A 15,676-nucleotide genomic window follows, 5' to 3' on the forward strand; every position below is an offset into this window, starting at 1 on the left:
ATGGGCCAGCTTACGCCACCTTTCTGCCACAGTCTGCAGCTCTGACCGTTTCTCCTGGTATACAGCTTTATATCCCTGAATGAAGGACAGATAGGATTTAGGTGTAACGTGGGTTGACCGCCGGAATCTGTCAATGCAAAATTAAAGCTGGTTATCTAGGTACAATCTAAGTTGTATTTGTAACAAAATTTTCAGGGGCACAATTTACCACCTGCTTGACATAGTTGCTGCGGAAAACGTTTTATGACATTGTTAAATCCATTTAACACAACACATATATTTAACTAAAACACTCAGATAATTAAAAGTTGATCATTGTTTTATATCTTGTTGTGCTACAGAGGCCAATTCAATGGCTTATACAGAACCACAGGTGTGATTTTTACATCTCAAAGAGATGTTTCTTAATCATGGGTAACTGGTATACATTGTATTTATCAAAATAAAATTGATTTCTCTTCTCTACCAACCTAAATGACCATAAGAATGGTTAACTTCATGTCAGATTCTTTTTCAAATACAATTTAATTAAAAATAAATGATAACAACATAAATATGGCCAAAAATTAAGTTATTCCAGCAAATTCGCAACATCCCTGCAGTGACTTCAATAAATATCTGGGATAAAAATTCAGGCTAACACCTTAAGATATATCCTAAACAAAGGCTCTATGTTGAGTATCCATACTTCACCAGCTAGCCAAAAATTAAGCAATGAATATAAATGTAGCTACTTTCTGTTGTTAAAGAATCTCTGAGCTTCAACATTTCCAGATGTTTCAGCAGATCACTTCACTAGAAGCTTGGTCAATGATTTCAAAGGTTTTGAAAATATGACTATCCTATTGATGTTAATTGTGCTTCAGTTATCTCTTCCACATGAATTGCTGTCCTTTTCATGTCTACAGATGGACAATGTTGGAGTGTGTGTGCAACTATATCATATGTACAACTTACTTTATAGTAAACAGTGGGATGGGTTTTACACTGAGGGCAGGCACCCCCTATCACAGCACAAATTTTGAGGGTGAACCCACCTTTGCTAAGTCAGTTCACCCCACATCAATTTTTCAGATGACAGGCCTTTAGTTATATAAATCAGGACTTTTGTCCATCTCTAGGAGGGCATTCCACCTCATAGAACTGCCGGTCAACAGGAGGCTGGCAATTATGGGCAGCACAGTGGCACAGTGGTTAGCACGGTTACCTCACAGCACCAGGGACCCGGGATCGGTTCCTTGGCTTGGGTTGCTGTTCATACGGAGTCTGCACATTCTCCCTGTTTTTGTATGGGTTTCCCCCGGGTGCTCTGGTTTCCTGCCACAGTCCAAAAGATGTGCTGGTGAGGGGCATTGGCTATGCTAAATTTTCCCTCAGTGTACCCAAACAGGCATACACTGTTTGGCCTGTTCTAGAGGATTTTCACAGTAACTTCATTGCAATGTGAAAGTAAACCCACTTTTGACACCAATAAGTAAATAAACTCTGCACATCAGCAGTGCCAAGCAGGAACGGTGATCAAATGTGTGGAAGGGCCCCCAACAAAAACAGGAGTCTTATGAAGGGGGCACAAGCTCTTTCACTGACCAGGGGCCTGCAGGGTTAACCCTGCTAGGCCAGACTTGGAGCATAGGCCTCTCCTGAAGAACATCATAGCAGATCTATGGTGGGATGAGGCCTTTAATTGGGCATAATTATTACGACCTCTGTTGGTCGACAGGTGGATGACTCACCTGACAGCTCCGTGGCTGCCCATAAATTGTGAAGGAAGTAGGCTCAGGTGTACCAACAGCAGACGGCACAGTGCCCTAATTTATGGGTCCACCTGCCTGTTTTGTCACTATGGAGTGGCATGTAAAATTAAGCCTAATGTTTTAATTTACAATACCCTAAAAACCAATATTGAAATGTTCTTACACTACTATTCAGCTGTCAGCAACTTAAATTGAAAAATTCCAATACTTTCCCCCTATAATTTCTCTCAATTCATTGGTCAATTATCATTTAGTTGGTTGACTCACCTTTCAAAGTACAACACACATTTCTCAGCTACACCATCTTGGAAGGTACCCATACACTCCACCACTTGCTGTTTCACTTTCATAGTGCAATCAATCTCAAATGAGGACAAGAAGTGGTCTGACACTAAAGAAAAACAATTACAACTATTACAATGCTGGTTATAACTCCACAGTGTTTCTTTTGAGGAAGCTGTAGCCCTAGGACCAGGTAGGAAGCCTACTACAGTATTAGTGAGTGCAATTGGTTATGGAGAAGCGGAGGGCGTTGAGTTCCCAATCACAGAAACAGGTCTGATCCTGAGGGATTTCCAGTTGGTCTTTGGAGGGGGTGGGGGTCAATGATAAAATATCAAAAATGAAGGTAAGCTTGGTGGGGCTGGAGGAAAGCATTCCTGCTCTCCCTGGCCGTACTGCAGTTCTCATTTCCCTTTAGCTGTCAGTTTCCTGAGGCCTGGGAAACCCAGCTGGCTAGGGTCACAATGGAATACGAATTAATTACAGAAGCATCCTCAGTTTAATAATTAAATGGTCTAACCACCTCCTGGGAGAGGGTGGTCACCCATGTCCCTCGAAACCCATAAGTGGGCTGGCTGGAAGTGAGTTGGAATAGGACATTGAATTTTTAAAAACATTAACATCCCATACGATTAAAATTAATCCCTATATCTTTGTAATAGATCTAAATAGATTGGGAGTGCAATACCTTCCTGCAGCTTTTCAAAGGTTTTTAAATAATGGGACTCGGGAATAAGTGGTAGTGGGTAATTCACTGGCCCATCATCCTTGGGCCCTGGATCTGAATACAACCCAGATGAAAGAAAAGTCTCGCTGATCTTTGATAAGAAACCATGAAAGGTCTGGACAGAGTATGTAGGGAGAAACTATAACCAGTGACATAAAGAACAAGAACTGGAGGCCATTGATTAAAGATGACTGATAAAAGAAACAATGGTGACATGAGGAAAAAGCGAGTGGATAGGATGTGGAATGCAATGCCTGGGAGTATGATGTCAGCGGACTCAATTGAAGCCTCCAAAAGAAAATTGGATAATTATGAGGAAAGCAAAACCTTGCAGGGTTAAGGGGAAAAGGTGAGCGGAATTAGGTAATTTTGGAGTTGTACAGAGTGTTGGCCCATAGGCCACAGCTCGAGTACTGTGCGCAGTTTTGGTCACCTCACTCTAGGAAGGATGTGTCAGCACTAGAGAAGGTATAGAGGACGTTCACCAGGATGTTGCCTGGGATTGCGCATTTGAACTACGTGGAAAGACTAAATAGGCTTGGATTGTTTTCTTTAGAGCAGAGAAGGCTAAGGGGAACATAAGTGAGGTGTATAAGATTTTGAGGTATATGAACAGGGTGAGTAGAGTAGCTGATCCCCTCGGTTGAGGGGTCAATCATAAGGGGGCATAGTTTTAGGGTAAGGGGCAGGAAATTTAGAAGGGATTTGAGAAAAAGAATTTTTTCACTCAAAGGGTCGTGGGAATTTGGAATGCACTGCCTGTGAAGGTAATGGAGGCTGGAAACCTTACAACCTTTAAAAAATATTTGGGTGAGCACTTGAAATATCATAACATTCAAGCATATGGGACAAGTGCAGGATAATGGGATTAGTGCACCTTTAGTGATAGCTATTATTGATGTAGACTTGATGGGCCAAAGGGCCTTTTCTGCGCTGTATGACTCTATGGCTCTAGGTGAGTTACTTTTGTAGACAGTTGGAATCGACATTATGGGTTGAATGGCTTTCTTCTATTCTGCAACCATTCCAGAATTCTATGATTCTATAAATATTGGAAAAAACAAAGTAATTAGAACCATAGAATCCCGACAATGCAGAAAGAAGCCATTTGGCCATCTGAGTTTACACCGACTCTCCAAAAATCCGTTCCACCCAGGTCCTCTCCTCCAGTGTATCTCTGTAAGCCCAGGCATTTACCATGGCTAATCCACCTAATCTACACATCTTTGGACACTAAGGAGCCATTTAGCATGGCCAATTCACCTAACCTGCACATCTTTGAACTGTGGGAGGTAGTCATGATGTGGAGATGCCGGCATTGGACTGGGGTAAACACAAAGAAATCTCACAGCACCAGGTTTATCTGGTAGCAAAAGCCACTAGTCAATACACATCTCTTTAACATGTGCTTAAAGCTCTCTCCACTCAGCTTGTCTGTATCTTTAAGACTTGATTACCTGTAAAGACTCACATTCCAACCATTACTTTATAAATTGAGTTGGTGTTTTTATATGCCCTGTTTGTGAACAGATCTCCCACTTACTTGGCGAAGGAGCAATGCTCCGAAAGCTAGTGGCTTTTGCCACCAAATAAACCTGTTGGACTTCAACCTGGTGTTGTGAGACTTCTTACTGTGGGAGGTAACCAGAGCATTCAGTGGAAACCCCCGCAGACAGAGGGAAAACATGCAAATTCCACATAGACAGCCACCAAGGTCAGCATTGAACCCATATCCCAGCTGCTGCGAGGCAGCAGTGCTAACCACTGCGCCACTGCCTTGTCTTTGGTTCCTGCAACAAGCTTTGTTTCCATCAATCACCAACTCTATCCCTCTACCTGGAAAATGTCTGAGGCTAAACCAGGCTATTTACTATCTTGGTGTCATAATGAAACCCTAAAGTGAGATTCTAATCACTTATTTACCAACATGGGTAAATTTTGGGGAAATATATAGCACTGGGAAGTGCCTGAAATGAAAACTGTTACTGTTCCAACACAAGCATACATTACTTTGATTCAGACACATCTTTTTCTTCTCCACCCAAATGGTTAAGATGAGCTTTTCATTTATGACTTGAAGAAACAAAATCATCAACTCAATTCCAAACAGATCCATGGGCCAATGTTTAATTTTACAAAGCATGTTTTTAAACCTAGCTCCATGACTCATAGCTCTATTTTGAAATATTAATTTCTCATTGAATTGGATTTTCAAAAATAATGTCGTAATGGTTTCTGATATCAGTGTTGAAGACACTGTCAAGATTGTCAAGACAATCACATTGAAAATGAATCTGGCAATGTTGTATTTGTGGTGTGGAGATGCCAGTGTTGGACTGGGGTAAACACAGTAAGAAGTCTCACAACACCAGGTTAAAATCCAACCAGTTTATTTGATGGAGCTTATTTGATAGACTATCAAATAAACTGGTTGGACTTTAACCTGGTGTTGTGATACTTCTTACAATGTTGTATTTTAACAGCAGGCTACTGCATAATTTATTGGCCATTTAATTTCTGTGAAACAATCTTTTTTTGTTTTGTCCCAGGAATGAAGCAATGATAAAGTTTAATTTAAAATTGAGTTCAAATTTAAGACTTCAGTACTTACAAGATATGAGTTTAATTTCAGTCATCCCTGTCCATTTATCAAGCCAGCTAAATCCTATTTTGCTGATGAATTTGATCGCCCAAAACCTCCAACCCCGTTCACGGCCGGAAATCTCTGGCGCCGCTGAGTGAATGGAGTTTGGGCTGAAGGCCAGATTCCCCATTATCGCTGGCAGCAGGGGTGGGTACAGATAAGATTGGAGAATTCTGCCATTGTTTCTCAATGCCACATTCATCTTTAAAGTATCAGTAACTTGTGATACTTTCAAAAATATTTTGCTTCTTTAATATGAAAATTAGTTACCCTATATTCAGAACAAACAAAAAAAATGTACAATGATGTTATTATAACAAAAATATCTCTGCAATACTGCCAGGTGTTAAAAGGTTATTATTTGATTATTGCTTCCACACCCATACAGATGGCACGGTGGCACTGTGGTTAGCACCGCTGCCTCACAGCATCAAGGTCCCAGGTTTGATTCTAGCATTGTGCGACTGTGTAGAGTTTGCATGTTCTGTCTGTCTCTGCATGGGTTTCCTCCCACTGTCCAAATAGGGTTGAGGATTAGGTGGATTAGACCTAGTAAGTGTGCAGGGTTATGGGGTAAGGCAGAGGGGAGGGTCTGGGTTTGATGCACTTTTGGAGAGTCAGTGCAGACTCAATGGGCCGATTGGCTTCCTTCTGCTCTGTAAGGATTCTAAAACTGAGTTAGTTCACCAATTATTCTGTTAAATAAATTTCACTGAGTTGAGAAAGTGATGCCCAGCAGTCTGAAGGTAAAATTAGAAGCTTCCCTGATATTTTAGTTCAGGGCATCAATTGACCTCAGCACCATGGATTTCAAGGGAGGGATAAGGGAAGTTACCAAAATCCTTAATCCTGATAACTCCAGTATCTCTCGTTGGAAAGTGTACATTGACACACATTTAGTGAAAACAAGATGCCTCTTGTGATCAATTCACTATAGATGAGGACGTAGAAAAAAGATCTAAAAAAAGGCAATTAAAAATAATTACGATTAGCTAAATGATGGAAACCTGGGCACATCAAGTTTTTAATTTTCAATCTTGGCAGCAGTTACATAACAACATAAAAACTAGAAGCTTGAGTAGGCTATTCAACCCCTCAAGCCTGCTCCGCCACGCAATACAATCATGGCTGATCTCATCTGGGCCTCATCTTGACCTTCCTGAATGTTCCCCATAGCCCTTTATCCCGCTACTAATTAAAAACCTCTCTATTTCCACCTTAAATTTGTTCAGTGTTCCTGATAACACTGCAAAACTATGACCTCTCGTTCTAGAATGTCCAGCAAGGGCAAACATCCACATTATGGATACGATTTTACCATTTTCATTCGAAGTGCTGAATCTGGGCGTAATGCAGATCTGACTTGGGGATCTGCTTTCAGGTGCCCCATACGCACTCAGCCAACTCCAGTCCCATTCACACTGTGGGCAGCACTCAGCTCAGCTGCAACGGTCAGAGCTCTGAACTGCATACACGCAGTTAGAAAAAAATTTGAAGAAGCGCACCCGTGTCTGATTGCTCCTGGACCGCAGAAAGCGAAGAAAGCAGCTTGGGAGCGAAAAGCAGGAGTAAGGGTCCCCACAGACATCACTGTCTCCCTTATCCACCCTCACCCCCACTATCCACACATATCACTGTCCTCCTTATCCATCTGCCCCACTACCCACACACATCACTGTCCCCCTTATCCACAATCCCCACTACCCACACACATCACCCCCTTATCCACATCTCCCACCACCCACACACATCACTAACCCCCTTATCCACCCTCCCCCAGCTACCCACACAGATCACTGACCGCTTATCCACACACATCACTGTCCCCCTTATCCACCGCCCACTACCCACACAGATCGCTGTCCCCCGTATCCACTCACCCCTCCCTCTACCCAGACCGATCACCATCTCTGTTCCCCTTCCCCCTGCCGACTGCCTGCAGAGTGGCAGCAGACCCCCTGCCCACTTCCGCGCCCCTGCCAGAGATCCACCTGCTCCCCCCACCAGAGATCCATCTGCCCCCCCATACTAGACATCCATCTGCTCCCCCTCCATCAGCTTCCTCCTCCCACCAGTGAGCGATCAGGCCTCCCTCCCCGCCAACCCCACCAGACAATGATCTGGCCTCACTCACCGCCACCCCCCGTCCCCTCCAGATAACAATCTGGTCTCACTCATCCCCCACCCCCTGCAGAAAATGGTCTGGCCTTACTCAACCCTCCCCCTCCGAGGAACATCTGACCTGCCTCCTCCTCCCTCCCCACCAGACAATGATCAGCCCTTCCCCCCCACCCCCCCACCACCACCAGACAATGAGCGGCCCTCCACCCCCTCTTCCCATCAGAGATACATCTGACCCGCCTTCTCCTTCTCCTCCCCTGCCAATCAGGCATCTGGCCTCATTCCCCTCCTCCCCCCAAGCAGAGAATGATCTGATCCACCTCCCTCCTTCCTCCCACCACTGATCTGAGTCAGAGAGCTGTTGGAAGCTCTGAACGTGCTCTTCAGTAGCTAGGGTGACCAATTCACACTTTTATTTAGCAGGTCAATTACAGCGTGGTCCCGGATCGGCAAACACGGTGGTAAAGAGGGAAATGCTGCTAAAGCTGGGTGGTTGGTTCATTAATTCAATTTAAATGCATGCAAATGCATTTAAATCGCCATTGCGCCCATTTTGTGTGTGAAGCAGATCGCCGCCATTCCCGGGTTTCGGTAAAGTGGCAATCTGCATGGACAGGGATCACATTAATGGCCTCACACCCATCTTTACCAGTTTCGTGCCCATTTCTCAATGGTAAAATCGGGCCTTACATCTATCCTTTAGCAAGTTATACGTTGGTTAGATCTCCTCTCATTCTTCTATGCTCTAGCAACTGTAGGCCTAAAATGCTCAATCTCTCTTTATAAGACAAGTCTTTCATCCCCAGAATCAATCATAATGTCCCATGTGCTGTGCTTATAATCTTACCTGCGATTAGTGCATCCTTTGGCCAACGGCTAAACCAGTCCATGGTACACCCAGAAATCAGTGCTGGGAATTTCAAAGCTCGATTGCGGAATTTTTCTCCAACTGGTGAGAAACAAAGCACTACATGCAAGTTTTGCCGGACTCGGCTCATGAAGTAATCATACAGGTTCTCATTGGTTGGCGGCCTCCTTGGAAATTCCTGCTTCATTACAAGGGTGAGATCATTGTTAACTTCATCCATTTCATCTCGTGTAAACAGGTTTGAAACCTATATAAAAAAATACAGGTTAAAAATGACTTGCCATGCCAACTCTCAGCAGAAAATTCACCCATGCAAGACCTCAACTGGCACTAAAACCTGCAGCCACCTCACCATGGAAGTAGGCAGTATTGACTTTATAGCAAGGTCTATACTTTTACAGAAAGCTTGTGACACCTTTAAAGCTTCTATATATTTGAGAAGAACAGAGAAATGGATTTCACCAAGAAAACACATCATTTCAAGACATATGGGGGGAGGATTTTCTCATCCCACCCACCACAGAATCATAATGGGTGGGGAATGGACCACGCAAAATCTTTCGAACTGTGGGAGGAAACCGGAACACCCGGAGGCAACCCATGCAGACATGAGGAGAATGTGCAGGCTCTGCAAAGACAGTGACTCAAGCCAGGAATTGAGCCCAGTTAATTGGTTATTTTCATTCATCTACCTCATGGAAACAAAACCACTTGTTGGTTCAAAGCCTATTCTCTATTTGGTAAGAATATACATTCAGTTCACTTTCTGAGCGGAGAATTCACATGGCATATTCCAGGAACCAATGTACAAAGTATATTGCTACAATTCTTTGATCCTGCTATTACCCATCTAGATATTGAGTATTATGGATCATAAGGAACATAAGATTCACTTGCTGAGAACTGGCTTGAACTCCTCCGAGGCCTTCTGAAAAGGCAAATATCTTTGAAGGGAAAGTAACTTAATCCTTGGGTTGTTGTGGACCACTCTGTCTTATACAGTAGGTTGGAGGATGTACAGCTGATGCATACTTATAGGCACCCTGACTATGCAACTAACCATGTCCTCACAATTGGAGGTGGAGTCAATAGGTAAGTTGGATGAGGATTCTGCTCAAACCGCCTTACACCAGGAAAAGGGGCTTCGCTGAAATCCAAGCTAAAACCTTAACACCAGTAAAGCATCAAACATGAAACATTGAAGAATTGTGCAGTGATATTTTAATATCTAGACTGTCTGTATGTAACTTCATTGCAAGCCCACTTGTGACACTAAAATATTTATAGGATCAAAAGAAACCAGAGTGTCTGTATATAGAGGGGAGAATCATTGCAAGGCTGTACATCAGTGAGGAAATTTGCAAACTTGGCAGTGTTAGTGTAACATGGAGTAACTTGCAACATTTCAGGACTAAAGATTCTGTTACGTCCTGTAATAACATCACTGCCATTTGATACTTCATTCATCACATACTGTCTTTTGTTGTATGAAGAAGGTTTACTATTGAGTTTCTATCTCTTTCTACTTCTTGTAACCAATATGTTCCATCATGTGGATTTGAATCATGCAACAAGTCTTTTATAAAGATGTTTAAATTCCTTTGTAGTAGTGAGCCTCTTTAAAAGATAAAGGTTCAGAGGGTCACATGACCCATTCAGCCAATCGAGCTGAAACTCACTTTGTTATTCCACTTGGTGGTCGCCATTTTAAGATATTGCATTGGCGCACTTTCCATTTGCCATAGAAAACCAGCAGAATGGACATTGTGTATAAGTCTTTGGAAGCAGATCAATTCAGCAGTCAGTGAGTTATCATAGTACCTCAATTTGGGACACTTGAGTCGCTTGACCCTCGTCTGGAGGATTGGGTTCAATACAATGAACGCCTGCAATATTTCTTCAAAGCAAAAGGCGAAAGGTGGGGGAAGGAGAAACAAAGGTCATTCTCCTAACAGCCTGCGCTGCCCAAACATATAAGTTTGACTTCTCTGAGTGCCCTGATACTAAAACCTTTGAAGAACTAATGGCAGTAGTAAAAGGGCAATGTCTTCTGAAGCCATCTGTCATTATGCAGAGATATAAGTTCAACTGGACAGCAAGAGCCCCTGAGGAGATGAAGGCAGCTTTTGTGTGAGATTGGGACAAACAGCTGAACACTATGAATTTGGGCCTACTCATAATGTGATGAGAAGAGGCTGGCTAAACAGAAGAAACTGTTGGCTGAAGCTGAAATAACCTTAAAGAAGGCGTTAGGGATTGCCCTTGCTGTGGAAAGGGCAGAAAATTGCATAATGGAACATCAAGCGTACAAGTGGCAAGGTCCACCGAGTTTGCAGGGAAACAACTAATGGCAGTAATGCTAGGGATTTGTGTACAGAAAAATGGTGGAAAAGTTAAGGCAAACCTTTGCCACCCATGGTTTGCTGGAGGTGCTGATTTCGGACAATGGCACAGCATTTACCAGCGAAGAGTTCCAGCATTCCACATTGTCAAATGGCGATAAACATCTACATACTGCAATATCTTTCTCGAATGGATTGGCAGAGGGGGTCATGCAAACCTTGAAAACAACCATGAAAAAAAAACCCCAGCATCCCTACATCCCGATTAGTGTGCTTTCTTATGACCGGAATAACTTCGGCTGAGTTGCGGATTGAACCAGGTTGAACCTGGTGTTTCCAAATTTGGCAGATAGGGTGGAGGCAAAGCAGAGCGTGCAAAAGAAATGTCATGATTTAACAAAGCCAGAGAGAACATTTGAATTGGATGATCTAGTATATGCTAAAGATTTTGGGACTGGTCAGAGTTGGGTCCCAGGGATTATTGTGGACAGGATAGACCCAACGTAGTATGAAGTTAAAGTTCAAAGTAAAATATTGAAGAAGCATTTAGATCACTCGAGAAGAGTCACATAGAGAACCAGAGGGATGGTCCATTCTGAATATGCCCGCCAGTGATGTTGTTGTGGTTGAAAGCAGTATGAAAATGAGTCAGCCTGAGGAAAGGTTGAGTGGTGTTCCAGTGGGAACTGGAAAAGTGATCCGTTACAAGTTGGAAATCTAATTTCAGAAAATCAAACTTAAATGACCCATGCCTTGGAGGCACTGCCTTGTGAGCTGCGTCACTCCCAGAGAAAGAGGAAATCCCCTGACAGACTGATTTTATAATGGATTGTGCTAAAGAATTCACTTATGGTGTTATTTTGTAAATAATTTAACTTTTGTTGTTATGTGTCAATAAGGGACTTAAAGGGTCAAGAATGTAGTAGTGAACCCCTTCAAGAACCGTGATCCATTTGGCCAATCGGGCCAAAGCGTGGGCTGTCCCAGGTAGTCCAGCAATGAGAGTCATCGTAACTGGTAGAATCTATCTCACTCTCTGTAGGCTTATTGTTGTTTATTGTTAATAAATAGTTCTTTGTTATTCCACTTGGTGATCACCACTCTTACTAAGATATCACATGCTTCATGGCTTTGATGATCCCTATCTTTGTAACCATAACTTGTCTCTCTCCTCCACCAGAATTCTCTGTTCCTGCTTCTTGTGCATACCCCACACTCTTTCCTATTGTTATGGCAACATTTAAAATATATGGTGTAAAATTTGGATGCATGCCACCGTTTCATTGGTGTTATTAATACTGCTTTGCCTCCAGAATGACATCAGTGATGCCAGCGCACAGTTCTGATGCTGCTCTTGCCAAAGGCCATTTTGGTGAGGGTGCTGGGGTGTGCAAGAAGTGGCTACTGCAGAGTCTATCATCGCATAATGCTGATTTGATGCCAGTGCCGAAATTTTGGAGCTCAGTTAATGTCCTCTCTTAACCTCTCGCAGCTGAACACATGTCCAGCAACTGAAGGAACCCTCTACCAGAACTATTTAAAGGGATCATCAACCAGTTTCAGGATGATTGCTAAATGATCTGCTGTGATTGCAGAAATGTTTGGTGGTTTCCACAGCTGTTTAGTTTGATGAAGTCTACGCAGAGCAGCATGCTCTAATCTTCAGTAGCAAGTACAGGAATAAAACTGTAGCATATTTCAACAAGGCAGATAATCACAACATAGATAACTATTTTGAAAATACACTGGGAATGTTAATGACTACACCGTACCTCTCCAGAGGACAGAACATTGTTCAGGTACTCCAGAAAAGCCTCATCCTTGATGTCATTGTCAGTAAAAATAAAGGTCACTCCATTTCCATCCTGTCCAGCTGTTCTGTACAGAAACTTCAGATCTTCCAGAAAGTTTGAAGCACTATATGACCTAAGTGTATATACATGAAGTTACAAGTAGATAGCTCCACTATTATTCTCTTGTGCTTCAGTATTTTTCTATCATTTGCAAGATATTGCAGTCTAACATTCCCACCTCCAATCCTTCTGTTTGTTTTGATTATACACTCTAGTTTATTAAGCAGTTTACATTATAATGAAGGCAGATTTCAGATTACAGACTGCAGCCAAGAATATCACTCCTAGGATTTCTGAAATGACAAACTTCTGTCCAAAACTGTTTCTGAAACAAAAGGTCATCTTATGACACTCTATTACGTCCTTTAACATAAATTAATTCAAGAGGTACAAATACAATGCAAATGTAGACTGAAAATCAAAAGGAGAATCTATTTTACACTCTCTAATTCCCCAGTGATGGAAATGCCACCTCAATATTGTAGCAGAGGCGTTTTCAATGCAACATTAATGTATGACCCTACAACAAAGCAAAATTTACTTTCAACTACTTTTATAGAATTCCTGCCACACAGAAGGAGGCCATTCTGCCATTCAAAAGATCATTTGACCTAGGCCTACTCTGTTGTCCTAACCCCTAACCCTGCTGATTGATCATGGCCAATCCATGGGGGTGGAATTCTCCTGTCCTACCTGCCATAGGAATCATAGCGGGCGGGGGGGGCGGACCACACAAAGGTCCATTGACCTCAGGCGGGATTTTTCGGTTTTGGGGTGAGCGCGGCTGGAGAATCCCACCCCACATCTTTGGTCTGTGGGAGGAAACCAGAGCACCCAGAGGAAATGCATGCAGACAAAGGGAGAACATGCAAATTCTACATGGGCGGTCATCAAGGCCGAGATCAAACCTGGGTCCCTGGCAGCAGTGCTAACTACAGTGCTAATCATAACGTTGTCTCTTTTGCATTGGCAATGACCAGGATGTCACAGGGCTACAAGCTATGCAATATCACCTCAAAGATTAGTGTTAGAAATTACAGTTGTTATTTGGTGGTATTTAGCTAGATGCAGTCAATGCAACTTTCTTACATATGAAGGCTTTTCAACCAATTGTAATGATTATTTTTAGTTCAATATAGAGATGTATATTGCGCAGTCCTCTCCCGCAATATATGCCAATTGGATGTATAGTTTACTATTATGTGTTGACTTGTGTTGACTGTGTCTGTGTGGCTTTCCTCCAGGTACTCCAGTTTCCTCCCACTGTCCAAAAATGTGCACGATAGATTGATTGGCCATGGTAAACTGCCCCTTTCTGTCAGGGGATTAGGAGAGTAAATATGTGTGGTTATGGGGAAAGGACCTGGGTGGGATTGTTGTCGATGCAGGCTCGATGTGTCAAATGGCCTTCTTCTGCACTGTGGATTCTAGGATTCTATGCTGTTCATCCCAAGCAATATTAGTATTTTAGTTCTGAGTTTACCTTGTGAGAGTGACTTGGAATGTCTGGTATCCAGCAATAAATGAAGTGAGCCTTGTAAGGCTCTGTTTGCCTGACCCTCCCACACCAACAAGCAGTGCATTACCCCGAGGAGTTCTGATGATACGGGATATCTGTAAGTGAATGCCAAGAGGTTAAAATGATAATCTTATCACCAATGGAAGAAGTTAGATAAAGATGTTGGAATTATGGGTGAATATCAATCGTAAAATATTCAAATATGATTTACACAGTAAAACAGCATCATATAGTATCATGTCACATCATAAAATTCATTTTTTTCACTGTGTCAATTGTCATTAATATCAATTCCAACAATAGTACCAAAATCTTGTCTTTCTGTATACTACTACCGCATCCCTCCCCTCCCCCCCAATAATTTAAGTAAAATGATTGATGTTTAGTTTGGCCCAATGTTGGAGGCTGTGCCTTTAGCTGGCTCAGTCCTTTAATCTTTGGAATTGTATCTTTAAACTGTTTCTTCTTTTCTCTTTCCTCCTTTAAGACCTGCTTTAAAGTCCACCTCTTTGACCAAGCAATTGGTCATGCCCACAAACCACGTCCCCTTGCTCCATCTTCCCCCAAACACCAACTTCTTACCTCAGCATCCATTGCAAGATGAAATTATGTCTCAGTGATGCTTGTTGCCTATGTTAAAGGCACTGTACAAACGTAAGTTGATGCATTCAAAATTGCGTTGAAACAATACTCCACCCTGCTTTAAGAAGAATGTTGAGGCATGGAGAGTAAGAAGTCTCATGTGAGACTTCTCCCAGTCCAATGCCAGCATTTCCACATCAAGGCATAGAGAGGCAGCAAAAGCAATTCACAAAAATAAAGTTAGGATAGGAGGTTTCAGTTATGAGACCACAGAAGCCAGGCTTCTTCAATTAGAAAAAGGGTTAAAAGGAAACCTGACAGAGGTGGAAATTTGGATAAAGTTTGATAAAGTATGCTGGATCCCAAATATAATCTGGAATCCTAGTTGCCTTATGAGGGCGTGAACCTCTACCTATGATTAGCCATTCCAGTTGAGAAATGGGACTGGATTCTATAATCTGGACTTTTCTCTTCCCTAATCCATATGAGACCAATATGTCGAGGGAGATTTATCGGCTTCCAGGAGATTGTAAATAAATCCCATCTTGAATGGAGGGACAGTGGATGTTTCCAGGTTAGAGTTACTGCCAAAGATGAGATTAAACTTTTTTAAAAATGTTAGAATTGTCTCCCCTCCAACACCCATTGCAGGGGGTTGGGAAGAGGACTGCTTGAGTTACAGTGAAGGCTTAGAACAATTTCCTGGCTTCATCAGCAATATACCAGAGAATCTGCTGGCCAATACAAATGACTAACCCCCCAACAACTGATTCTGCAAACTCTAATGGAGTCAACCTTCAAGATCAGTAGGTGCATCATGGCTAAGATTGCAGTAAATTTCTGAGGCCACATGATGGTATCAAAAAACAGCTTAATAAAACCACTCAAAACCATAAACAAAAAAAAATTTAAATGCAAGATGAATGTTAAGATAAACAGTTTTTACAAGTGTTGATTGAGAATAAATGTTGGTCAGTGCACTTG

General features: G+C 42.4%; 1 protein-coding gene across 1 annotated transcript in view; it reads right to left on the reverse strand.

Annotated features, from left to right (window-relative positions):
• LOC145342419 (dynein axonemal heavy chain 5-like) overlaps window positions 1-15,676 on the reverse strand; it is a 230,601-nt gene that overhangs the window by 75,795 nt on the left and 139,130 nt on the right. Inside the window, exons 55-59 of the mRNA XM_080187984.1 lie at window positions 14,075-14,205; window positions 12,511-12,664; window positions 8,376-8,643; window positions 2,022-2,145; window positions 20-127 (exon numbers count right to left, since the gene is read on the reverse strand). Coding sequence (XP_080044110.1) covers window positions 20-127; window positions 2,022-2,145; window positions 8,376-8,643; window positions 12,511-12,664; window positions 14,075-14,205 — 785 coding nt within the window. The remainder of the gene's footprint in view (window positions 1-19; window positions 128-2,021; window positions 2,146-8,375; window positions 8,644-12,510; window positions 12,665-14,074; window positions 14,206-15,676) is intronic.

Source organism: Carcharhinus amblyrhynchos, chromosome 4 (assembly GCF_965287045.1).
Source record: "Carcharhinus amblyrhynchos chromosome 4, sCarAmb.v2.hapA, whole genome shotgun sequence".
Lineage (NCBI taxonomy): Eukaryota > Metazoa > Chordata > Chondrichthyes > Carcharhiniformes > Carcharhinidae > Carcharhinus > Carcharhinus amblyrhynchos.